General features: G+C 39.8%; 2 protein-coding genes across 6 annotated transcripts in view; one reads left to right on the top strand and one right to left on the bottom strand.

Moving 5' to 3' along the window:
• LOC120734041 overlaps positions 1–25,539 on the bottom strand; it is a 299,153-nt gene that overhangs the window by 204,639 nt on the left and 68,975 nt on the right. The window lies entirely within an intron of this gene.
• LOC120734028 (glutamate receptor 1-like) overlaps positions 1–25,539 on the top strand; it is a 103,112-nt gene that overhangs the window by 66,486 nt on the left and 11,087 nt on the right. For 2 of the 5 annotated variants that reach the window (XM_040032585.1, XM_040032587.1), the window contains exons 9-16: positions 4,001–4,111; positions 4,892–5,098; positions 6,012–6,227; positions 6,514–6,634; positions 6,732–6,873; positions 14,409–14,607; positions 14,718–14,965; positions 21,386–21,500. In XM_040032585.1, coding sequence (XP_039888519.1) covers positions 4,001–4,111; positions 4,892–5,098; positions 6,012–6,227; positions 6,514–6,634; positions 6,732–6,873; positions 14,409–14,607; positions 14,718–14,965; positions 21,386–21,500 — 1,359 coding nt within the window. Of the gene's footprint in view, positions 1–4,000; positions 4,112–4,891; positions 5,099–6,011; positions 6,228–6,513; positions 6,635–6,731; positions 6,874–14,408; positions 14,608–14,717; positions 14,966–16,274; positions 18,164–21,385; positions 21,501–23,383; positions 23,499–25,539 lie in introns of those variants that run through there. The other 3 variants (XM_040032586.1, XM_040032588.1, XM_040032589.1) reach the window with 2 other exon arrangements.

The following is a 25,539-nucleotide window of genomic DNA, read 5'->3' on the forward strand; positions in this document are numbered from 1 at the left end:
CAACGACTTATCATTGTGATGAGCTGCTTAGTCCTGCTTACTTTGTAGTTTACAAGACATCAGAGTGGGATATTTTAAAGTTTGATGGGCGCTATGGAAGAAACCAATACATAAATGTTTCCAATAATTGCCGAAGGCTCCTGGAACTTTATAGTGTACAACACCCAAAAGACACCAAATTGCACAAAACAACAGCAAATGGATGCAAAATTACAAAAAACAGTACCCAAAACTGATACAAACCAACACAAGCGATGCCAAAAAATAAATATAGTCATAATATAACAAAATTATAATTAAACAAAATGACTCAAAAGGCCCGTAAAACTTGAGCGAAATGCAGACATGAAATGTAAAAGTGAGTTCAGAGATGTGACTCATATTTGATTTCAAACTATAATGAGATATTTAGAATCCCCATATGCCTGTATGTTATCAATACAAATGATGGAAGTAGGGAGCAGTTTTAAATAGCTCTATAGCATTATTATCACTTTCACTTTGAAGGAGAGGTCAGAGGTCAAATATGATTTTCATGTGGCACTTTCTATAAGTTGACAAAACACATTACACTAAATAATCATAGTTTCTAAGTTATGAACTATCTCTCAGTTTTCCATCAATAAATTATTAAGACCTCCAAAGGTTAATGGATTGTAGACATGAGCTGGCTCTACACCTTCAGAATTCATTCAAAACCTTTCGAGCAAACACTACCAAAAACATGACGATGTATGTGGTGTTAGTTAAACCTGAAAAGAGCAAAACCAGACAAGAACAGACAGAACTGAGGCAAAATGACAACATGACCTCTGTGAGATGTAAAAGGGCCAGAAAGAGATGATAAAAGAGGACAACACAACTAAATGTAAATGGACAGTGAGCAGAAGGAGAAGGAAGAAATGAGAGCTGGATTCAGAACGAGCAACAAAGATGCAAACCAGACAGAAAGCGAACCGATGCAAGATGACAGAAAAAAGAGACAAAAAGAATGATAAAATAATGAGTAAATGCACTGCATCTATCGGGGGTACCTCAAGGTTCAGAATCTTCCTCAAAGAGACTTCGGCATGCGGTTTGATCCAGTGACCTTCCAACTGGTAGATGACCTGTTTGACTCCCTCTGACCCTGTTTGAAACAAAATGTCTGGAAAAGAAACACCATAACAAACTATAATCAACTAAAAGTGGTAAAAAAAATCTTCTTCATCTAAGTAGATGAAAAATCCATCCATCCATTTTTTTTTTACCTTATCTGGGGCCGGGTTGCGGGAGCAGCAGCCCAAGCAGAAAAGCCCAGACCTCCCTCTCCCCAGCCACCTCTTCCAGCTTATCCGGGGAACACCAAGGCGTTCCCAGGCCAGCCGAGAGATATAATCTCTCCAGCGTATCCTGGGTCTGCCCTGGGGCCTCCTCCCGGTGGGACATACCCAGAAAACCTCACCCAGGAGGCGCCCAGGAGGCATCCTTGTCAGATGCCCAAACCACCTCAACTAGCTCGTTTCGATGTGGAGAAGCAGCAGCTCTACTATGAGCCCCTCCCGGATGGCTGAACTTCTCACCCTTTCTCTAAAGGAGAGGCCAGCCACCCTTCAGAGGAAGCTCATTTCCGTATTAGCGATCTTGTTTTTTCGGTCACTACCAACAGCTTGTGGACCATAGGTGAGGGTAGGGACGTAGGTAAATTGAGAGCTTCACTTTTACACTCAGCTCTCTATTCACCAAAACAGACCGGTACAGGGTCCGCATCGCTGCAGCCGCTACACCAATCCGTCTACCACCCGCAGGAGGCACCATAGGGGTCGGGTGTAATGTGAGCCAGGAGCGGAGGTCCTGGCGGACCAATCCCCGACTACCAAGACTAGATGAAAAATGCAAAGCAGAAATAAAGAGAGAGACCCGATGAGATCAACAGATTAACAAAAAACAGACAAAGAAAAAGCAGAACGAGATGTGAAATTAACAAAAGAAGCGGTAATCAACTAAAAAGAGATATCAAATTCATGTAAGATTCACAGTGGCATGCAAAGAGACCTGAACAGATGCAAGAAGGGATATAAAGACTAAAGGCCACACAAATCTCAATGTACACCCAATGACATTCTTTAAAGTTTTGCTGCCATTCACGGTCATACATTTGTGGGATATTTTCAACACATCTGATTGAGGACAAACGGGGACATCAGAGTTTCTGATGGAAAACACTTCAAACAAAGAAAACTTAAAGAATCAAAGCTGGTCAGGTCTGAAAGTTTAGACTGTTCAGACAGAAAGTGTGACTGAGGTAAAAGGGAGGACCAGTACTGCAGTATGTCAATGGGGACATTTCCTTTACATATGCAGTTTGTTAAAGAGATTTGTTTGAGTACCAGTTCTTTTGCATGCTTGACTGGTTTTAATTTAAGATTGCTTTGTGCCAATCGAAGTCAGTCTGACAAAGTCCAGTGAACTCGTTAAAGGACAAAACTGAAAAAAAGACTAAACATAATCACTGCATGATGCAAGATGCAGTGATTGCAAAAGGTGATTGGGGAGCACGGCGGGTTTACCACACAGTCTGTTCATGGGAAAAGGGGACAGAGCCTTGGTGAATTTGAGGTTCTGAACATGCAATGACCTTTGTTAGCTGTGTTTAGACCAAATCATTTTCAGGAACTTTGAAAATGCAGGAGAGAAAAAAATCCACTGCAGTAAAGTTCAATACATTTAACGTGTTACAAAGCTGCAGTGAAGGTTCTGCTGATCTTTGTGCTCTGGTCTTTCAGCATTACCAAACATTAACGGCCAGATTTGCTACTTACATGAAAAATAGCATGTGATGCGGTTAGTTTCAAAGGTGAATTAAAAAGCGCTATTTTTTAAACACAGGAGCAGTCAGTTCATTTCAACATGGCATGCCCAATCTGCTAAGAGATCCACTTTAGTGCAAGGTCACAAACTGAGAAATGATAATCAGCTGTGGGTAGTTTACAAGCAGGAGAGGCACAGCTTTGTTAAATGTAACCAGAAAAGCATAAATAAAGGTCACACAATGCGTATGTTAAATCTAAGTGTACAGTGTCAGTCTGCCAGACACAGTCACTAGAATGAAATCAGCTTTCAGTAATCGACAGTAAACAGTGCAACAGTATTCACGCTGTTATGTACTGACAACTTTAAGGGATAAATTGAACCGGAAATGCCGCCTGATAAAAAAAATGACTTCTATTCTCTGCAACTGGTGTTGTTAATGTTATGACCACAATTTTCTACATTGGTTTCATTCAGTAACAAAAAACAAAAACGAAGGATTTTCAGATTTCATGAGGAAAGCCGTGTGTGTGTGTCAGAGCCACGTGTTAGAGCACAAGGCACAAAATCATTGTGAAAACTGTGCGCTCGCTGTCCATGGTCCTGAAAGTATAACTCTTTCATTCATATAATATTTCTGTGTTTCTTTGACTTCCATAGCCAGGCTTTTTGTTGAGGAAGGAAACGCAAAAGTGCAAATGTCTGTTTTCCCAACTCATACACACAAAATTCTCCCTGGGATCTCTTTGTACATTTCTTTTAGATTTCAACCCTCTGTTCTTTTAGCTGATGTTTCATATTTATCGTGATTGCTGCAAAGTACAGTTAACACAGCAGTGACAATGAAAGAGATTTTTTATTTAAATTAATTAAAAGCTTGTTATTTAATTAAATTAAATAAATAAATAGCATCCATAATTAATTAAAAGAATATTATTTAATAAAGAAGAAACAATCCGTGCTGCTGTTTTACACATGAAGGTGATATCCCACTTATGCTACCATCTGCTGTCCCACTTTACTAAACTTTCTCAGGTGAAGTGGGCCACAGTGTATTGAAGTGTCATAATAAACATGTAAATGAAAAACATTTTATTAATCACAAAATCAGCATAGCAAATACGTTAAATAAGCAGGAAGGTAAGCAGGAGGCTCAGTAATGATGACATAAGTACAGAGTTGTGGTCCAACGGTGCTGTTTTGTGTCCAGATCGGCTTCTGGAATGAGAAGAGAGGCTATGTGAACACTGCCATCTACAGGCCGATGCAGGAGGAGTTTTACAATGTGCAGAACAAAACCTACATCGTCACTACCATCCTGGTAAGTTTGGGAAGGCAAGATGATTAGTTCAAATATTTCACACAGTGCAGTAATATATTACTTGTTATGTTTGGAAAAAGTAAAGTATTTTGTGCAAATTAGGCAACGTTCTCACACACAGTCACAAATCTCTGACTGCTCCTGTTACCTGTTGAACTTCAGGCTCTGGCTGCTTGACTGCAGTCAGCATACACTCAACTTTAACATCACTCTGTAAAGATGTTTGCACAGACTTTATATCATCTTATCAGCTGTGGGTTTTTTCTTTGGCCACATCATTCATGTCCTTCCTATAAAATTTAAAACAATATTTATATCTCCACTCCTCAAAAACGATATATTTTTTTGTTTTTCATCATGTTTTTCCTCACTTACCCATCTGTCTCTGCCAGCATAGCATTTTTCACCAGGAAGGATTAAATGTGTGAAAAGGTATATTTTAACTCAAGATTAAACCAGAACAGAAACAAAACATAAAGCTCTCAAACCACAGCCTCCAAGCTGTGACTGCGCCCTTTATCTCTCTAAAGGTAGCATTCATAATGTCGCAACAGCATCTGCGGGTTGGTCTGGATATACTAGAATACTGAGGTAAGACTGCACTACTATTGCAAAATAAACAGTAAACACATAAACGAGGAAGTCTGATTAGGAAGTTTTCTCACATTTTCCTCAGAAAAGAAGAGGCACTTTTTACTAGAGAAGCACAATGTAAAATGATCTAAGTTAAGCATACTCGAGTAGAGCGGCAGTGACATTCACACTTCTGCCTCCTCACAGGAAGCTCCCTACATGATGCTAAAGAAGAACCACGAGCAGTTATGGGGAAACGATAAATATGAAGGTTACTGTGCCGAGCTCGCCGCGGAGATCGCCAAACACGTCGGGTTCACGTACCGCCTTGAGCTAGTAGGTGACGGCAAGTACGGTGCCAGAGACGCTGAAACAAAGATGTGGAATGGCATGGTGGGAGAGCTGGTGTATGGGGTGAGTGTGAGCAGTGCTCATTTCCACAGTTAAAATGTTTCTTTTCCTTTTTTTTTTTTTCCTTCTTATTTTTAACAAACCAACAGCACATTTTTGAATATCTTAACAGTTTCTGTATTTGGCTAAAAACTCTCAGCTTTTATTACATCATCATGTTGAGCATATGTTGCTCTATACCTTTCAGCACTGATGGTGCCTTTCCAAATGTGCAAGCTGCCAATGCCATAAGCCCAAATGCCCCCCAGTATTATGCAGCTTCAGACAGTGTCTTTTGCTGGTTATTGGTGGAGACGCAGCACACTGAAAAAAATATGTTGTTGGATTAACTTGATTCAGTAGTGAACATTGATTGCACGCAGATGTTTTGCTTTGGCAGCAACTTAAACAATTGAGTTAAATTAACACACTTTATTCATGTTCAATAAACCTGTGCAATTTGTGTTGATAAAATGTGACTTAAACATGTTTTGATGAAGTAATTTGAGCTCTTAGAATATTTTAATCCTGCACAATTTTCTCACTTTATCCCAACACCATTCAGTAACTTTTACCCCAATATTACTTGGTGACTTAAATACTACATGTTATCTTCAGATTACATGTTGCCATTATATTCTAGTATCAAATCCACTATTTTCAAATGGAGGCCTTATAACAGATTGTATTGTTCTCTTCCAAGATGGTTGCTGGCATCCACCAGTAACCTTTCAAAACAATATATATATATATATATATATATATATATATATATATATATATACATATATATATATACGAGGCATAGTTTCAAGAAATGTGTTTAAGCAATCGAGAAAAACTGCAAATTTGGATATCTGTTGTGGACATATGATAATGTGCTTCCATACATACAGATGCTTTTCTTTTAGCAAAGGGTTTTGTGTCTCTCCTGCAGAAAGCGGACATGGCAGTGGCCCCGCTGACCATCACTCTGGTGCGAGAGCAGGTGATCGACTTCACAAAACCCTTCATGTCTCTGGGAATCTCCATCATGATCAAGAAACCTACCAAGTCCAAACCGGGCGTCTTCTCTTTCCTCGACCCGCTGGCCTACGAGATCTGGATGTGCATCGTCTTTGCCTACATCGGGGTCAGCGTGGTGCTCTTCCTGGTGAGACTGGGCAGACTGGATAAAGAAAGCTTTCTTTTAACTAATGTTAGCTAACATGATACTTTGTGAAAGACGGATGGATGGATGGGTGGATGGATGGGTGGACGGAGCTGGTGCAAGCCTAGTCAGTGACATTAAAATGACTTTTGATTGCTTCACATACTGTAGAAATGACTCCAAAGGCTGTTAGGACTAGAAGAGTAAGTGACATCTAATTCTTTAAGTTTACTGTTAAACTGAGGATCCTTGTTTTTTTTATTTGTTTGTTATTTTTTATCTTAAACAGGTGAGTCGGTTCAGTCCTTACGAATGGAACGGTGAGGAGTCTGATGATGAAGATGAACCTGCTCCCTCTTCTTCTCGAAGAGCTCAGGCCTCTTCATCCGCAGAACATACCCACTCTCCAGGTATCTCAGCATATATGTCATTTTTTTTTACGTTTATTCTTGTAACAACAGAAACCGAACCTTCATCTTTTATATTTTTGATTGTTTCCTCTGTTAGGGTTCTCCCAGGCTCAGGGGCAGAACCAGAACCAGCAGAAGGAAAAGGAGACCCCAGAATACACCAATGACTTTGGCATCTTTAATTCTCTGTGGTTCTCACTTGGAGCGTTTATGCAGCAGGGCTGTGACATCTCTCCCAGGTAATTACTTATCTTCTAGCTCCTTACATGCTTTTGTGAAATATTGGGGTTTTGCCATTTTGTGATGCAATGATGCAATTTTATTGTAAACCAAAATGTTCGAAACGCTTCCTGTAATTCATTTTTCTTAACTTCTGTATTACACATTTATTTTATTTTTGTTTTACTTCATTTTATGATCAGCCAAAAGGTCTCAATGATCACTGTAATTTTAATTTCCCTTATTAATTAGGTATCCCACACGGGAGCAGTTTGTGTCTGTTTTACTGGAGCAACTTTACTATTTTTCTGGTGTCAGTGGAGAGGGCAACGTTTTTTAGAATTAAGAATTGAAACGAACCAAACAAAGACGTTCTGTGAAATCTGTATGAGTGCTGTTACAGAGGACCTCGCAAACACGAGAACACACACGCAGCTTTATGATACACTCTCAGCTGCATTATTGATGCACACATGTATCATGAAATGCGGCCGATTCTGTGTGACATGCTGCCAGGGTTTGTTGTATGTTACCGCTGCATTAAGGCCTGAAGCTCTTTCTATTTTGGATCTGCTACAGTCTGTGCGCTTGTGCGTGTCCTCATATGTATGTAAGTGTGTCACTGTGTGTGTATTTTGGACCATTACAGTGATTGTCTTCCTCATGATCCCTAAGCCAGATTTCATGAGATGTTATCTGTATGTTGCATACAGATAACATCTTATACATGTTGTATAAGAAGGCAGTTATAGTCGCACTTTTGCCTCAATCAGACTTTTACAGTTGTGACGATTCTTCTTGGCATTACCTTTAGCATGTCTTGCTGTGTACATGGACCTATGAGAGGGCTGGACCTTTCTCACTGGATGTCCGTTAATAATACCATACTGTTACGGCCCTAGCAGGGCCTCCTCCTGAAAGTGCCTGTGTGGGCGTGTCCCACCACCTCTTCTGCCTGAGGTGCCACCTTTCCCTTTTGTGCAGCTGACTCTTGTCAGTAATCAAGGAGATTTAAGCCCAGGAAAAGGTGAGCTCTGGGCCAGAGTGCCATTAGTGTGTTTGCAGCTAGTGAGCTGTGCGTTTGGTGTATTTGCAGTTAGTGAGCTGCTCTCTCTTTTTGACTTACTTTTTACTTTATTGACCAACGCTTGAGTTTTGTTTGTTTTCCTTAAATGGTGATAGCAGCTTGTCCGTTTCCTTTAGTTGAGCTAATTCTAATAAAACTATTTAATTTAACCCTTTTGCCTCCTTGACTCCTTTTTCTGACTCGGACACTTTTTGTTACTTCCCCCTCATTGCCTGGACCCTTTTAGGGGAACGTAACAAGTGGGGGCTCGCCCGGGATCTTTGAAAAGGGAGTTTCAAGTTGGATTTGGTTTTGATTATCTTGCTTTGTCACCTTTTGAGAACCACAACTTCCCAGTTAAGTTAGGTGAGTGTCCAGCTGAGCTTTTTAAGTTCTTCCGTCGGGCACTCTTTTATTATTTTGCCTTTCTTACTTTTGGAGTAATCCTGGGTTGGGATTAGTTCCCTGTTGGGGGTAGGCAATTCAGGGCTACGTACCAGTATATGTGTGGGTAATTGTGCTGTTCTAGGACCAGTTCTGTTCTGGATCCAGGCTGCCAATGAAATCCTGTTGTTGACAATCATCTTAACAGCGCCACTAATGAGTTATTTTGCCTTACTTAATTCAAGCCTCTGTCTAAATGAATGGTTAGAGAGTCATAACATTCATTTTAGTGGTCATGGGAATCTTAAATCGCCAGTCATACCTGATGCTTTAAAATAGTTGCTGACATTTCTCAAAATAAATTTTAGAAATAGCTTTCTCCTTCTGTTGTTCATATTACATTTGGTCATGTTTCATCCACCCATCTTTTGCTTCTTGGATTGGATTCTATGGATTGTGGAGGCAGCAGTCTAAGCAAACATGCCAAGACCTTTAATTCCCTAAGAAGTTGAGAGATATAATTTTGGTTTGCACAGGGGCCTCTTCCCAGTGGAGATTTCCAAGCAGATGCTCAAACCACTTGAACGGACTCCTGTTGATGTAGAGGACTGGTGGCCCTTCTCTAACAACTTCCCAAATAGCCAAGCTCCTCATCTCCATGGGAGAGAAAGCTAACTTCTGCTTGTACAGGGAGTGCAGAATTATTAGGCAAGTTGTATTTTTGAGGAATAATTTTATTATTGAACAACAACCATGTTCTCAATGAACCCAAAAAACTCATTAATATCAAAGCTGAATGTTTTTGGAAGTAGTTTTTAGTTTGTTTTTAGTTTTAGCTATTTTAGGGGGATATCTGTGTGTGCAGGTGACTATTACTGTGCATAATTATTAGGCAACTTAACAAAAAACAAATATATACCCATTTCAATTATTTATTTTTACCAGTGACACCAATATAACATCTCCACATTCACAAATATACATTTCTGACATTCAAAAACAAAACAAAAACAAATCAGTGACCAATATAGCCACCTTTCTTTGCAAGGACACTCAAAAGCCTGCCATCCATGGATTCTGTCAGTGTTTTGATCTGTTCACCATCAACATTGCGTGCAGCAGCAACCACAGCCTCCCAGACACTGTTCAGAGAGGTGTACTGTTTTCCCTTCTTGTAAATCTCACATTTGATGATGGACCACAGGTTCTCAATGGGGTTCAGATCAGGTGAACAAGGAGGCCATGTCATTAGTTTTTCTTCTTTTATACCCTTTCTTGCCAGCCACGCTGTGGAGTACTTGGACGCGTGTGATGGAGCATTGTCCTGCATGAAAATCACGTTTTTCTTGAAGGATGCAGACTTCTTCCTGTACCACTGCTTGAAGAAGGTGTCTTCCAGAAACTGGCAGTAGGACTGGGAGTTGAGCTTGACTCCATCCTCAACCCGAAAAGGCCCCACAAGCTCATCTTTGATGATACCAGCCCAAACCAGTACTCCACCTCCACCTTGCTGCCCTTTACCAATCCAGCCACGGGCCCATCCATCTGGCCCATCAAGACTCACTCTCATTTCATCAGTCCATAAAACCTTAGAAAAACCAGTCTTGAGATATTTCTTGGCCCAGTCTTGACGTTTCAGCTTGTGTGTCTTGTTCAGTGGTGGTCGTCTTTCAGCCTTTCTTACCTTGGCCATGTCTCTGAGTATTGCACACCTTGTGCTTTTGGGCACTCCAGTGATGTTGCAGCTCTGAAATATGGCCAAACTGGTGGCAAGTGGCATCTTGGCAGCTGCACGCTTGACTTTTCTCAGTTCATGGGCAGTTATTTTGCGCCTTGGTTTTTCCACACGCTTCTTGCGACCCTGTTGACTATTTTGAATGAAACGCTTGATTGTTCGATGATCACGCTTCAGAAGCTTTGCAATTTTGAGACTGCTGCATCCCTCTGCAAGATATCTCACTATTGTTGACTTTTCTGAGCCTGTCAAGTCCTTCTTTTGACCCATTTTGCCAAAGGAAAGGACGTTGCCTAATAATTATGCACACCTGATGTAGGGTGTTGATGTCATTAGACCACACCCCTTCTCATTACAGAGATGCACATCACCTAATATGCTTAATTGGTAGTAGGCTTTCGAGTCTATACAGCTTGGAGTAAGACAACATGCATGAAGAGGATGATGTGGACAAAATACTCATTTGCCTAATCTCTCCCCTCATTCATGAACAATTTTCTGAGGTGCTTAAACTGATTTGTTCTGAAACTGATCCTTGATCTCGAGTAGACACTGGAGAAGCTAATTCTCATTCCTGCTGCTCTACACTCTGCTCGCCTGTGCCAGCGTGAGCTGCAGATCACCACCAGATGACCCCAACAGAACCACATCATCTGCAAAAAATAGATAGGTGACTCTAAGGACCCGTCCTCCTGGCTATGACTGGCCCAAAAAATAATGGACAGAATTAATATTAAAGGAAAACCCTGGCACAAACCTAATGATGATGTAGCTCTTAGTACGGTTGCAACAATGGGCCAGGTACTGCTTACTTCTCAAGGAGTAAGCAGGCCTGCGGTCCTGGTCCACATGCCTTTGAACCTTCTGCTTGTGTTGTCAGCATGAGTTAGTTTTTGTCATCTGACCCATGCAAATATCTCCAGGTCTCAGATTGCCACTGATTCACTATTGTTGACTCAGCTTATGAACTGAAATGTGTGAACCTCTTCCCTCCTCTTTTTCATGTCTGTTTCATTAAGGTGATGCATGCCAGAGTTACACAGACAGAGAAAACATCTGACCTGCATTTTTATGCCAGACTGTCATCTGTGATGCAAATGTTGAAGCTAGAGTATTTGTTTGCATGTCAGCATCTGTTTAACTCTGACAGTCCAGTTATGTTTTACACACAGCTCTTAAATGCTGACTTTTGATCCCAGCTATGAGTCATGAATATGCAGAGACAGATACTATTTGAAAGAAGCTTTATAAATATAAAACACATGGACAGATAAATTAGAACAGGCATTCCATCTGGTGGCACTCATGCTCCAGGGGTTTGTTTCCAATTTTCTAGAGGTACATACTATTGGTTAAAGAAGAAAAAGTTTGTGCAGAGACCGTTTTAACTGTCGTGATTGAGAATGCATAAACATGCATAAACACACTCACCAGCTCGTTAACACAAATGTCTAATCAGCCAGTCACATGAGAGCAACTCAGTGCATTTAGATATGTAGACATGGTCAAAACAGCCTGCTGAAGTTCAAACTGTACAGAATGAGGATGGAAGGTGTTCTAAGTAACTTTGAGGATGGCAGGGTCTCAAACTCAAACTAGGTTCTTGAAAACAGCAAATTCATTTCCAAAGGACCCCAGAGGCAGTAGAGCTCAATTCATGAGAACATGAGAATTGTATCATGGATGTCCAGCCTACAAATCTACTGCAGCTGTGTGATGGTATCATGTCAATATGGACCCAAATCACTGTGGCATAGACTCAGCAAGGCTCTGGAAACCTTCCTCAAAAACTTAAACCAATTGAGAAGCCAAAAGCAGATCAACCGGGTACTATATGGGTGTTACATAACACTAGAGAAATAAATAAAATAAACAAAAAAAAAAAAGACTAAAATGCATTCCCAAATATTGGAAAAATGTCAATATTCAGTAGGTGGATTACTTAAAAGTGACTGGGTCTTTGTAGTAACTACAAGTTTCCTAATCCCAGACTCTATAGTACATTCTGTATATGATTATAATTGCTATTAATTATTATTAATTATTATGCTATTAAATATTTACTGGGAGCTTTCTCATATTTGTTTTATACATGTTTTATCAAACCAGTGTCGGAGCATGTTCTTCAGTTTTGATGAATTGCATTCTGCAGATGGCTTGTAATGTAGTAATGTAATGTAGCCACCAGGCCCTGGTAAAAACTAGAGAAAATATATGTTTCTGACAAGAAATAGCTACATAAACTCTGTTTTCTATACTTTAATAACTTTAAAAAATGATGGCCATTCTCACCAGAAGCATTTATGGTTTGCAGGAACAATCACATGTAAACAGGTGTTTGTGTACACAGGCTGATGAGAAAAAGTCTGGCTTAATTTTTCTGCTAAATGCATCAGATAAGCATCAACTATCATCCGCTAATGATTGAACTGATCTTTACCTTTGGGATTTGAAAGGTTCAGAATATATTAAAGTGCAATTTATTTTTTGTTTTTAACCTGGTCTGGTTCGGTAAAGGATTGGGACAAGAGCTTTTATGCCATATGGTCTTTTTTTTGTTTAGCTACAACCAACGTTCCCTCTAATGTTTCATGAGTCTGAGCAAACACACAAACTCCCTGAGCGTCCCTTGGACCACTGTGAGCAACAGCAGACGTGTGCACTGTGGTCACGCCAGCATCGAATCCATCCAAGTTACATGGTTCATTAAAATAATCAAATTACAGCATTTATGTTAGACTACTTTTAATTAACTGCTTTAGCCCACTTACAATGAAAATTAAAAAAAAATCTTGTTCATGACCTGTAGCATGTTAACACTATTGGAAGTAAAAATAACTTGAACTCCAATTTTGAAAACACAACTGTAGAGTCTGTAACTCTGTCTGCAAAATACAGTATATAATGACCAATGTTGGGCAGTTAATTATATAGTTACTTCTTCAAAAAAGTTACTGAGTTATGCAAACAAAGTGTTTTGCAGCTGTTTACCTAAAAATGCAGCCAAGACGTTTTTTTAAAATAAACATTTCAAACTATTTACAGAACAATCAGCTGTTCTGCATCAAATCTGATGCCACACAAATTATTTGTGCCGCTCCAAAAAATAATTTCTGTCCACTATGAGATGAAGGAGAACAACAGCCTGATACCTGCAGGCCTGACAGCAGCAGATGTATCACTGCTGTAACACCTGTAACACTCAGCAGCCTCATTGTTCTGACACACAACAACACTATATGTACACTACACACTAACTACACACTAACTACACACTAACTACACACTGACTACACACTAACTACACACTGACTACACACTAACTACACACTGACTACACACTAACTACACAAGATTTGCGCTAAACATCGCAAATCTCTCACATCTCAAACACGCCGTCACTCCTAAAACTTCCCCCTTCCTAAACAACTAAATGCCATGTTGCCATATCATTTTTTGATTGGTCCACATGGTACATTTTTTGACCAATAGGAAAGGCTGGGTTTTTTTGGTGTTGTTTTTGCTCACAGGCTTTCGAGCGTTTTCCTTATAAAATGCTGTTTTTACCGTTTCTTCCTGCAGTAAATATGAACAACGACAGTATTCAGGAAGAAAAACAAACATTGCAGATATTTTTATCATAACTCTGGTTTTACGTGGCCGATCAACACAGTTTAAAAACTGGTATAAAGTCCACACTTTTTACGTCAGTTGTTCCGTCTGTCCTGCTCACATCTCCAATGGTTGTACACGTTGTCAATAACATGGCTTCACTCCACATCAGCCGCTTTGCTCGCTAAAACACTGGTGTCGGCACATAAGGACGCTGTCACAGCCTGTCAACGACGTTGATTAGCTGCGTATATACGAATGTGAATCGCATCATTGGCTGGACTATGGGATAAGGTGGCATCGTTCTAATCCTACACGGGAGCAGCCAGTCACTGACTAACACTGCAAAACAGAATTGTTAAAGTATTTATTTTAATTTCATTTCAGGTTAGATTTTTTTTTTTTTTTTTTTGTGCGCAACGCAGATTTTTTTCTGCGCAGAGACGTGCCAGCAGTGCGCAATTGCTATTGATAATGTTATTAGGAGACACCATTTGTGTATCATCTACATAACTGAAATAATTTGTTATAACAGATTTGGAAAACAGAGTGAGGTGGAAGCAGAATCACTTATTATTGCATTTTCTGAAAATTCAATGAATAGTCGGCTTTGTTCCTGGTTCAGTCACAGTAAATATAATTGAAGAAAATGGTAAGGATGCTGAAATATCCCCAGTACACCCCCTTAACCCTGCCTGCTGTGCCTGAAATGGAAAATTTATCTTCCTTGCTCTTCTTCCCCTTCTTGTCTTCTCCAGGTCTCTCTCAGGTCGAATTGTCGGAGGAGTTTGGTGGTTTTTCACCCTCATCATCATCTCTTCCTACACAGCCAACCTGGCAGCCTTCCTCACCGTAGAGAGGATGGTGTCCCCCATAGAGAGTGCAGAGGACCTGGCCAAGCAAACAGAGATTGCCTATGGTACCTTGGATGGAGGCTCCACTAAAGAATTCTTCAGGGTGGGGGCACATTTCTAGAAGTGCAGACGTTGTAGTCAAGGCAGCAGTCTGAGAAGGAATGTTTTTCTACAAGCACAATAACACATAGATATTCTCTGCTCCTCCACCAGCGGTCAAAGATTGCAGTGTTCGAGAAGATGTGGTCGTACATGCGGAGCGCAGACCCATCGGTCTTCGTCAAGAGCACTAGTGAAGGCGTGATACGGGTCAGAAAGTCAAAAGGGAAATATGCCTACCTGCTAGAGTCCTCCATGAATGAGTACATCGAGCAGAGGAAGCCCTGTGACACCATGAAAGTAGGAGGCAACCTGGACTCTAAAGGCTATGGAGTGGCCACGCCTAAAGGATCCCCCCTCAGGTAGACTCTGAATCTCCAGATAGAGGATAGTCTGTGCGGGACTAATGTCGGTGTCTTGTTCTGTCTGCTTTTTTTGTGGGGAAATTAGGTCACTGCATGCAAACGTATCACACTGGGGTGTATTTTTAAAAACATTATATATCATGGTCTCATAATATTGGAATGTAGTAAATACAAATTACAACTATTAAAAACTTTCAGCCAGTCTTTCCAGCGCCCTCTGGTGTGTGGATGCCGGCATGTCTAGTTCCTCTGGGAAAAATAAAAAGGGCAGGAAAACTGAAGTTTGCATTAAAGTTTTGTTTTATAGCTAAAATAATTTAGTTAGCAGGGCTGCTTTTGTCTGATTGTCACAATAATAGACAATTTTGTCAAAGTCTTATAGAATTATAAGCAAAACCCACTAAGTGTATCAGAGGTGGAAGAACTTGGAAGATGTCCACTAAAGGATCTATTTATAGTTTGCTGACTGGCTATAAGCGCACAATAGATTTTTCTGTGACAGTTTCTCAGTTTGGAGCTACTTTTAATTAGTTTGTATAAAGTGAGCTACTTATCAAGAGTTCAGCCCTGCTTAGAGGGTCACAAGATTAATCTGAGGGATTGTGAAATGATTAATTGGAGAGTAAAGAACTTTTACCTTCTGCTTGTGTTGTGAATCACTGGATAATTTATCCTCTTTGAACGTCGCACGGCTATTTAAATGAAACAATGCAAGCAGAAGAATAGCTTCTTCATGGAACAACTTTCATATATCTTATGTTATTGTCTTCGGGTCACAAGCTTAAAAGCTTGGGAGCTTCTGCTTCAATCTTTGTAATGTATTAATTTTACAAGCTTGTGATACATATAGTGGGACTGAAATGTCAATGTTTGACTCTGAAGTATGGCTAAGTAGAAGTTTTACAGAAGAGGGAAATAAAAATAAATGGCTGTATTGGTGTTATATAATCAGTGGAATTACTTTATAATTTACTCTTAGGAACTGAGACTGAGGAGACTTGGGGGGAAAAAATGACCTCTGCACAGCACAGAGCGCTGTTTCAAACTCATCAACCTGGATGCTGTTTTTGCAGAAACCTGATGACTGGCTGGCATTCACAGAGCAGATCCAGGTGTTTAGACATGAAAATTAAATGTCAAAATTGGTATTCATGATTGGAACATGAAAACTAGTCTAACCCCAGAGAACAGCTTTTTAGACTTTTAGACTTGTTTACTGTCTGTCTGTGTGTGTCTGTGTGTCTGTCTGTCTCTTAATCTGTCTTTTTGTCTGTCTTGTCTCTCTCTTTTTGTTTGTCTTTGTCAGTATCTGTGTTTGTCTGCCTGATGCTGCCCTGTCGGCCTTTTTGCTGTCTGTTGTCATTTGTTATGCCCGTCCGACTGCCTACCTGCCCGTCTTTGCTTCTACATTCACCAGAATCCTGACATCTAAAGTGACATCCTAATGAATCTCATTCTGTGTCTGTCGATCAGTCTTTGAGCTTTGCTGCTGTCAGGTAAAACGCTGCTTTAAGATAAACACTTCGATGAACCTCATTTATGTTTATTTATCAGATATGGCAGTTTGCTGACGATCACTGAAGTAAATAAGGATTATTCTGGAATTGAAGTCCCATATTGAACTATGAACAGTTTAAAGTTTTGCATTTGGTTTGGATTGTCTCTCCCTTACAAACCAGTATTCTTACACTTAAAAGTTTTCCATGACGTCCACTAGAAAGCAAGATCCTTGCATGATGTAAGTCGTATTATTCCTGTAAGACTGTAGAGTTCCCATGCTTGAAAAATAGGCCTGTGTATAAGAGTAGAAAAGTGCTATTAAAGAATTACTCCATTTACTCTTTAGCATCATGCAGGGAGTCACATACATTCTAGTCTCTGACGTTTGTCACCCCCACTAGCATCCGTCCTGCTAAAGGGTGGAATTCCTGTGTATCAAGGGCATTGCTCCCATTACATTGTGTGAGGTGTATCACTCCTGTTGCAGACCAGTATTTCTGAGCATGAAGAGCCATACTCACATCAGACACGGCTGCTCCTAGAGCTGGCCTTCCTCACTTTCATTCCAGACTGTCAGGAGTGTCACTTCCACTGCAAAGCATGATGTAAGGTGTAGCAATCAGGGAGGATATCATCACTCCTGTCAGAGAGTGGTCTTTGTAGGCTTGAGGTTTGTCAGTCCTGCAGATGAGCATAATTCCTATAGATGAAGAGCATCACATCTATTAGAAAGTAGGGCTGTGGTGATTCTTCTGTTCTGGGCAATGGGATTCCCATCCATAAGGAGCATCACTGCCTAATTTTGTGATAGAAATCAAAATATTCCCTCCCCCAGTGATCTGGGTCCCAGATGTGAGGTTTTATCACTCCTGTATTACAGTGAGATTACTGTTGCTAGAGAGCAGAGTCCCAGATGTGTTTTGTGTAATTCCCATAGGAGAGCTGGGTCCCCAGGCACAAGGAGTATCAATGAAAGAGACCCAAGTGACGTGTGCTGTTTGAACTGCAAGATGGTGTCACTACTGTAGGACAGCAGGGCTACAGCTGTGAGGCTGATTGGAGTAAAGAATACATAAATACATAAATAGGAAAACAAGCAATACTCTTGAACAAATGAGCCCAACCTGACATGTAAAATTTTAATGAATTGTTTCCCATATAAATGTTACATTTGATAACAGATGAGTTGCTGGTTTAGTGCCATTTAAGGTGAACTGAAAAACATGGCTTTTGTCCACAGAAGAGGAAAACAAAACAGAAATTGAGCTGAAAAATATAACCTGAGGTGGAGTTGGTGAGTTTTAATTATACCTGACAGCAGCATAAAGTCACGTTCTTCCTTTTTCTTTGTTTCATACATGAATGAACTCAGTCCATGTTTTTATCAGATGTTCAGTGAAAGAACATCTTGTCCTCATTCTCTCTGCTTCATGTCAGCAATTTACGGCCAACCCAGAGTCAGAGGAAGGCAGACGAACTAGAAGAACAAAGACTGCACCATGTGGAATGTGATATTTTTTTCCCTTTGAGTTTTGAATCTATTTAATCCCTGAAAATAATCTGTGTGTAGGATCCGACTCAATCAATCGATGGATCAATAAGTCACTTTGAAATGCAGCTTGCATAGAGAAGGTGGTATGTATTTACCTCTGCTCGGTGCTGTAGATGCAGGAAGCACCAAATCAACATTTTTTTTAAAAAATATAAAAGGGTTGAGTTTTTGTCATCAGTTGCTTAGCAACACAGTTGTGTTAAACCCATTGAATGCTGAGCATATTGTATAATCAACTTTACACATCAAAAAAATGAGCTCTCTGTGAGCAGTCTCTCTCTCTCTCTCTGGGTTGACCGGCTCTTAGTACGAACAGATGACAATAAAAAAATCATCAGTCGACTTCATTCAATCTGCTTTCTGCTCATCATCCTTCTGCTGTTTCCCAGCCACTGTTTCTGAGCCTTAACCATGACTGTGTTTCTGCAAGATTTGTTCCAAATGACATTCTCACAGTTTTCACAGAATCTGGTTGATAGGATTCAAACAAATGGTAGTTTTTTGTGCCAAAATGGTGATTTTCTACAATAAAGTGCCACGGGGATGATGGGTCTTTGTAGGCTGACTTGGAAGTTAGCGTCACCCTGATTCCTTTGCTAAAAAGCAAAACAGATTTTGATTTTTGAGTTAGACTATTAAATAAGCTCTGTGGGAAATAAAAGTTTTGGATACTTACACATTTTGGTGTAAGTATCCATAGGCTTTGAAGCCTTTGAGGTCCATAGGCTTCAAAGACTTAAAGTAAAACCTTCAAAATTTATGAAATTAATATTTACTTATGTACTTGATGTTATAGAACAAAACATAAAAATCTCTGAAGTTCATATCAACCACAGTTCCATTCAAAAATCCTGCTGACTGTGACAAGGGAATTGGAAGTGCACAAATACTAACTCATTTCTGGATTGTAGGACTGGCTTCTTTGATATCCCAACTGAGATAATCCTGAACAATTAGGAATACCACCAATCTGACCAAGCATAGCTGTGTGTAGACATGAAATGTAATTTAGCAGGAATCTTCTCAGTGTGAACTCAAGCATCACTTCTGTGAACAGTTACGCCGGGTTCAGACTTTTTGATTTTGTTCTGACCACATCAGAATAAAAGATAAACTTTGTTCTGGCCACTGGGAATGATGAGACCATACCAAATAGACAGGTTAAAACCTCGAAAAAATACATACATTTTCCTGAAAACATTTGAGGGGAGGAGTAACTATGTATGCATTTAGATAGTCCACAGCTAGTTTTCAGCTTTGCACAGCTAGCTCCACAAGTCATTAATTAGCAGAATGGGTAGCTCCTGTGGACACACACCATTACTCAAGACATACAGCTATCAGCACTTCCTTCCATTATGCACGCCTTGAAAGTAAGGTAGCATTCATGATCCGGAAACAATGTTTAGTCTGTCTCAGTCACGAAAAGCAACGATTTTTCAAAATAAAAAACAAGTATTCTCTAGTCTGAACCCAGCGTAAGTGATTCTCCTGATATGTCAAATTTGTAAAATTACTATTTTCAGCATCTGATTCACAAACATTTTTAATCTGAATTTAATCCGAGTTTTTTCACACTGAATTTATACAGATCTTTTTTTAAATTAAATTATGCACTTTAGAACAAAACTCTTCTGCTGCTTTCACACTCATCACATCATCTGTTATTGACATTTCAAACTGAATTACTGCTGCTCATTGATCATTTTATTGATTTACCATGTACCGTTCAACATCATCTGCTGCCTTCTGCCACACTATAGTTTTGATCATTTATGGTATGTAAAGGGGAACAACAAGGACATGTACAATGACACAAAATTTATATTTAAAAGACATTTACCCTTTAATTTGAACTGATTTACACCTGAATACTTGACTGGTGTTCCGCCTTTATTTATCAGGTATTGACTAGAAGTAAATGCAAGTGGCGCTTTGCTGCACAGTAGTAAAATGGAATCATTTTCTGTTTTTTCGACCCAGACAATATTAAACTGCAGTTTACCTTTCCTTTGGTTTTGAGAAACTTGTCATTCTGCTACAACTAATGGCTGAGTTTAACACAATCCACTGAAGCAATTGTTGAATGAGTGAATCAAGCCAGCCATTTACAAGTCAGAGCCAAGAATGAGCTATAGACAATGCAAATTAAACCGAGAAGCTGATGCCATGTTGGCATCGGCGTGGTGCCATTGTTTCATAAAATAATGAATGCAGTGATTAGCCTTGTTTTGGAGAATTGGGATCCAACCAGTGAGACCATTGTCAACATATGCTACCACTGAAAAGATGCTCACAAACAGGAATTTTTACCAGTTTTACTTATAATTAGAGACAGAAATTAAAGTGTTTGTCAAACATTTACTATTGATTGTTATTTACTTTAAAAGTCTAAATGATTCTTGTATTATAGACCACTGCACTGATATTCCATTCAGTATTGCATACTTATTTATGACATTTAATTCAATTCAGTTTTATTTATACAGCACCAAATCACAACTACAGTGCCCTCAAGGCGCTTTGTAATAATAATAATAATAATAATAATAATAATAATGGATTGGATTTATATAGCGCTTTTCAAGGAACCCAAAGCACTTTTACAATTCCACTATTCATTCACTCTCACATTCACACACTGGTGGAGGCAGCTACAGTTGTAGCCACAGCTGCCCTTTATATTGTAAGATGGACCCTACAATAATACATACAGAGAAAAGCCCAACAATCATATGACCCCCTATGAGCAGCACTTTGGCGACAGTGGGAAGGAAAAACTCCCTTTTAACAGGAAGAAACCTCCAGCAGAACCAGGCTCAGGGAGGGGCGGGGCCATCTGCTGCGACCAGTTGTGGTGAGAGAAGGAAAACAGGATAAAAACATGCTGTGGAAGAGAGACAGAGGTTATTAACTAATTACATTTAAATGGGCATCACACCTTTAATTGAGTTTGACAACGGTGTTTCTCCATTTAAAGACCACAGTGTTCGGAGATTCAAAAGAGACTGCATGAGTCCTGTAAAGTAGACAGACAGACAGTCACTAGTGTGCGTTACCTGAAGATTTTCCCAGTTCAGAAAATTTGATTTTAAAAAAATGATGGCATTTTTCTCTAACTGTAAGTATTTGGTCTACTTGCATTGTAATGTTCACAATGCAGGAGGAAGATGCAGGAAAACAGCATGTTACAAGGTCTGGGCTGAATAGCAGTGAATCTGTTGTTTTTATGTACCATTCATTAATAATATCATGCCTGTCATAGGTACACATGTGTATTAATGTTGCTATCTTCACTGTGGCAGTCGTCTGTTCATTAACACCAGGTTCCCTTTTATCCCTTATTGTTACTATCATCCCCGTAGAAACCCTGTTAACTTGGCAGTGTTAAAACTGAACGAGCAGGGCCTGTTGGACAAATTGAAAAACAGATGGTGGTATGACAAGGGAGAGTGCGGCACCGGGGGAGGGGACTCCAAGGTCAGATCACCGTAACCCCAACGGGTAACGACAGGCAATGGCACACCAGGGTAACCGGCAATAACCCAGAATTCGCTACCTAACTAAAACACTCCGGATGGCACCAATGAAATGCTACAGGAACCTTCTATTTGGTGTCTTTCTCGGAAAATTATTACAGATAAGTAGGAGGTGATAGAGCCATCAAAACTGTGACCTTCTTTGTCAAAGACATTTTTGAATTCTTACTTTCTGATCGATGGGGTATTTTACAAAAGAAAATCTTTCATTACTAAAAGAATAACATCCACCTTACTTTCAGTACTTTTTAGTACTTTTAGTCGTGTAGAAGGAAGATGGTGATTTTCTCCAGGTTTACACAGTGACAGAAAGGTTTTCGACCCTGGACTTGAACAAAAGAAGTGACTTAGGCAACCAGAGACTGGACCAGTGACCAGCCTTGAGAAACAATGAACCCAGCCACTTTATAGGTGAATGGGGCTTTAGAACCCTTTGGGAAACTCAGGTTGTCTACCTGCATTTATACCAGAGGAACCAGCAAAACTTGATTTACATATTTAAAGTCTAGGAGTTGATTGAATAGAATAGAATTAGAATAGAATTCAACTTTATTGTCATTGCACATGCACAGGTACGGGGCAACGAAATGCAGTGATGATTGCTTGATTGCTTGATTGCAATGATTGCTTAAATACTGTAGTGTTTCATAGTACTATAGGACATTTATCTGTAAATTTATTTACAAAAGTAAAAGATTGGTGAAACACGTCCCAACCGTGTGTCTTAGGTGTTTCAAGTCTAATATGGATAAGAACAATATTTCAGAGATAGGAAGGTGGACTGTTTTACCTATATAAATATACAGCCTGACATTAAAACCAACTTTTGTGGTTCTACCTCTGGTTGCTGTGACATGTCATATGGGCAGAAGGTTGTCTGTGGCGTCAGGCAGTATATAATTAGAGTACTCAAAAGTTGCAAGATGCGACTTCCCCAGATTCGACATGTTTATATGCCTGGTTTAGATGCTGGATTGAGTTGGGATCTAGACTTGCCTAGACAATGTCTGTCTGGGTTTCTTAAGGCTTTCTAGAGTTGTTTTTGTAGTGTGGCAGTACAGGTTGTCGGGCTGATGAAAGCAGAGGAAAGCCATTCTAGGACCCGGGGTTTCCTGGAACAACACTGAATTGTAAGACAATAAATGCCTTTTAGTGACCAAAGGTTCAAAGGTTGTGGCTGATTGGTTCAGCATACAAATCTAGTCTGTTCATGGAGTTGAAGAAAATAAATCCTGGCTAACTAGCAATGAATTGATAAGTACTAAACCTACTTAGTAAAATACCCCTTCAGTCAGTTTTGTCAGTTCAATCTTATTCCAGAAAAAGTTAGCTGTTCAGCCTTCCTTGCCTAGAGACTACAGTTTATAGTATGCAGTCTGTTTTTTTAGACAGCTTATGACGCATTCTTGCTCAGAAAACCCAAAGTTCCCGGAGTGTTTTCAGCCCTTGCCGGTTACCCAAAGTGATATAGTAATACACATCTCGCACGTAGGGAGTCAGGCTAAACCAAGCTAGATGGAGTATTAATGCATATCACTTTGATGCTGACATTTTCCAGAGTTTTCCGTGTGATTGTGCCTGTTTTTGTTTGTTTGTTTGTTTTTCTTTCTGCTGTTTTTGAGGTGTTTTCTGTAGTGTTCCACAGCTACTGTACTGCTAAAGTCACTTTTGCTAAAAACGTTGCTGCCACCACCACTGCTACTGCTGTAGCTATCGCAGCCCTGTTGCTGTGCAGCTGAACAATAACATAAGATAACATGGAGGTGCATAATGTTATTTATGTTATTTCCAATTCCCCTCCCTTCCTCTTATGGTTCTTTGAAGAATCCCAGTAAACCTAGCAGTACTGAAGCTCAATGAACAAGCCGTCTTAGACAAGTTGAAAAACAAGTGGTGGTATGACAAGGGGGAGTGTGGACACAAGGACTCCGGCAGAAAGGTCAGTTCTTGAGGCCTGGTCCCAAGGTCATGTGTTGGTTAACCCCCTACACCACCCCACCCAATCCCCTCCCCCCTTCCCTTATTAGTTTCTGAAACTCCAGCAGCTACACTGTAAAAACAAAAAAGTTGAGCTAATTCATATTTTTGATCCTTTTTTCCACATTTTTATTGACTGGTATGCTTTAAGCTAAAAGTTACCTGGAAGAAAGTGTTTTTATAAGTGAAGGCACCGCTAATAGTCTGCAGCTAAATAGAAAGCAAATGTTTGTTTATTGTCCTGCATTAAAATGTATTTTTTTTTAGTTTTAAAGTCAGTTTAAATTCAAAATATGAATCCTGTAAAAATTCTGTTTACATTTAGGAGGTAAACAGATATCAGTAAGACAAAACCAATAACAGAGCATGTTACTACTTTCTGGGGACCAACACTGTCCCTTGGCCTTGAGCAGTAATATAGCGTGACCTTTACACTTTATACATACTACATCACAGTGACTGAATTCATTTAGGTAACCTGGGGTGAGGATCCTGCATCAGGAAGAAAATACATTTTTAAAATGAAAGTTCTTAAACATCTCTTAACCTGTAGATAACTTCTTCAAAACTCAAATAGATATCAGCAGATGAATGTGAACAATCAGCAGCAAGCTTTCTCGTGCCTGATTGTACTTGTTTGTGGTCAGAATAATGCAGGTAAAACATCTTTGTGAAGAGCAAAAAAGAAAAGCACCTGTCAAAACGAACTCTTAAAACCTTTGCTAGCATTTGACAATAATTTAACCTTTTAAGTCTCGTTTCCATTGGTACCGACTTGGATCAACTCGCCACGACTCGACTCAGATCGACTGGTTTTCCATTACGATCCAGTACTACTTGATGTGTGTGGTTGTCACCATAGCAATGCATCCACGTGTCCCATTATGTAATTAATGTGCGACATGAGCGCTACAACAAAGGTGTATGTTAAGGCAAAAATATACCTGCTGTGCTGTGCCTCTTCGTCAGACTCGGGGACCACAGGGTTGTTTCTTGTAGCCGTTTCATTCGTTGCCAGCTCTTATAAATGGGGGCTTTGATTTTCCTGAACAAGACACTCTCATAAGTCACTGAGTGACACTACTGACCAGCCAATTGGTGGAATACAGTCTAACAAAGTCACACTTTAGTACCTGCTTGGATCCCTTGGAACCCTGGCCAAGCAGGGTTCCAAGGGACCCTGGTACCAGGTACTCTCACTATGACCTAATGGAAAACCCTGAAAACCATGGCGAACTGTGATGACTCGATCCGAGTAGGTCCTAATGGAAAGGTTGCTGTATTAGATCTTCCAATAAAACTACACTTGTAAACAATGACCAGTGGACACAACAGGAAACGTGTTTTCAGTAGAGTAAATGTTTTAGTGAGATTTAAGGTGCTCATTGGGTATATTTTGTCACCCCTTCACAAAGACTGTTTGTCTCAAGTCCTTAAAGTAAGGCCTCAGTAATACAGGCCAAGGGACCTGCCCTGGAAAACCTTGTTTGACAGCGAAAAATATGTATTTTCCAATGATTTGGCAAGTAGTGCTGTAGTTTGCTAACTGTTCCTGGGTGAAATCATTCACAAAGATGGTGCTGCCAACAAAAGTTGTGCCAACACATTTCAAAAGGCACATATTTCACACTGAACAGAAACAGCTTGTGTTTGTTTCCCAACAAATTCATACAATCTTTGTGTGATTACAGCAACCTGCAAGTGGCTAAAGCATTTGCAACAAAGTTTTTGGCGCATCACTGTAGACCTATTTGAAACCAAACCAGTGACTGCCAGCAACTACTCACCAACTGGTTGAGGAATAATGGTATGTCCTGTGACTGAAGCCTCAGAAGGTTAAACATGAACGGTCTCTTCTCACCTATAAGTATGAAAGCAGGTCGCAAAGTGACAAACTTTTCATTCGAGGTCATAAAGTCATTTTTTAATTGATTATTTTTTTGGTTTATTGAGGATTTTTGTTTTTGCTTTTACAGTGTATCACTGCTACTCAGTTGACCATT

Source organism: Simochromis diagramma, unplaced genomic scaffold (genome assembly GCF_900408965.1).
Source record: "Simochromis diagramma unplaced genomic scaffold, fSimDia1.1 OVJJ01000216.1, whole genome shotgun sequence".
NCBI lineage: Eukaryota > Metazoa > Chordata > Actinopteri > Cichliformes > Cichlidae > Simochromis > Simochromis diagramma.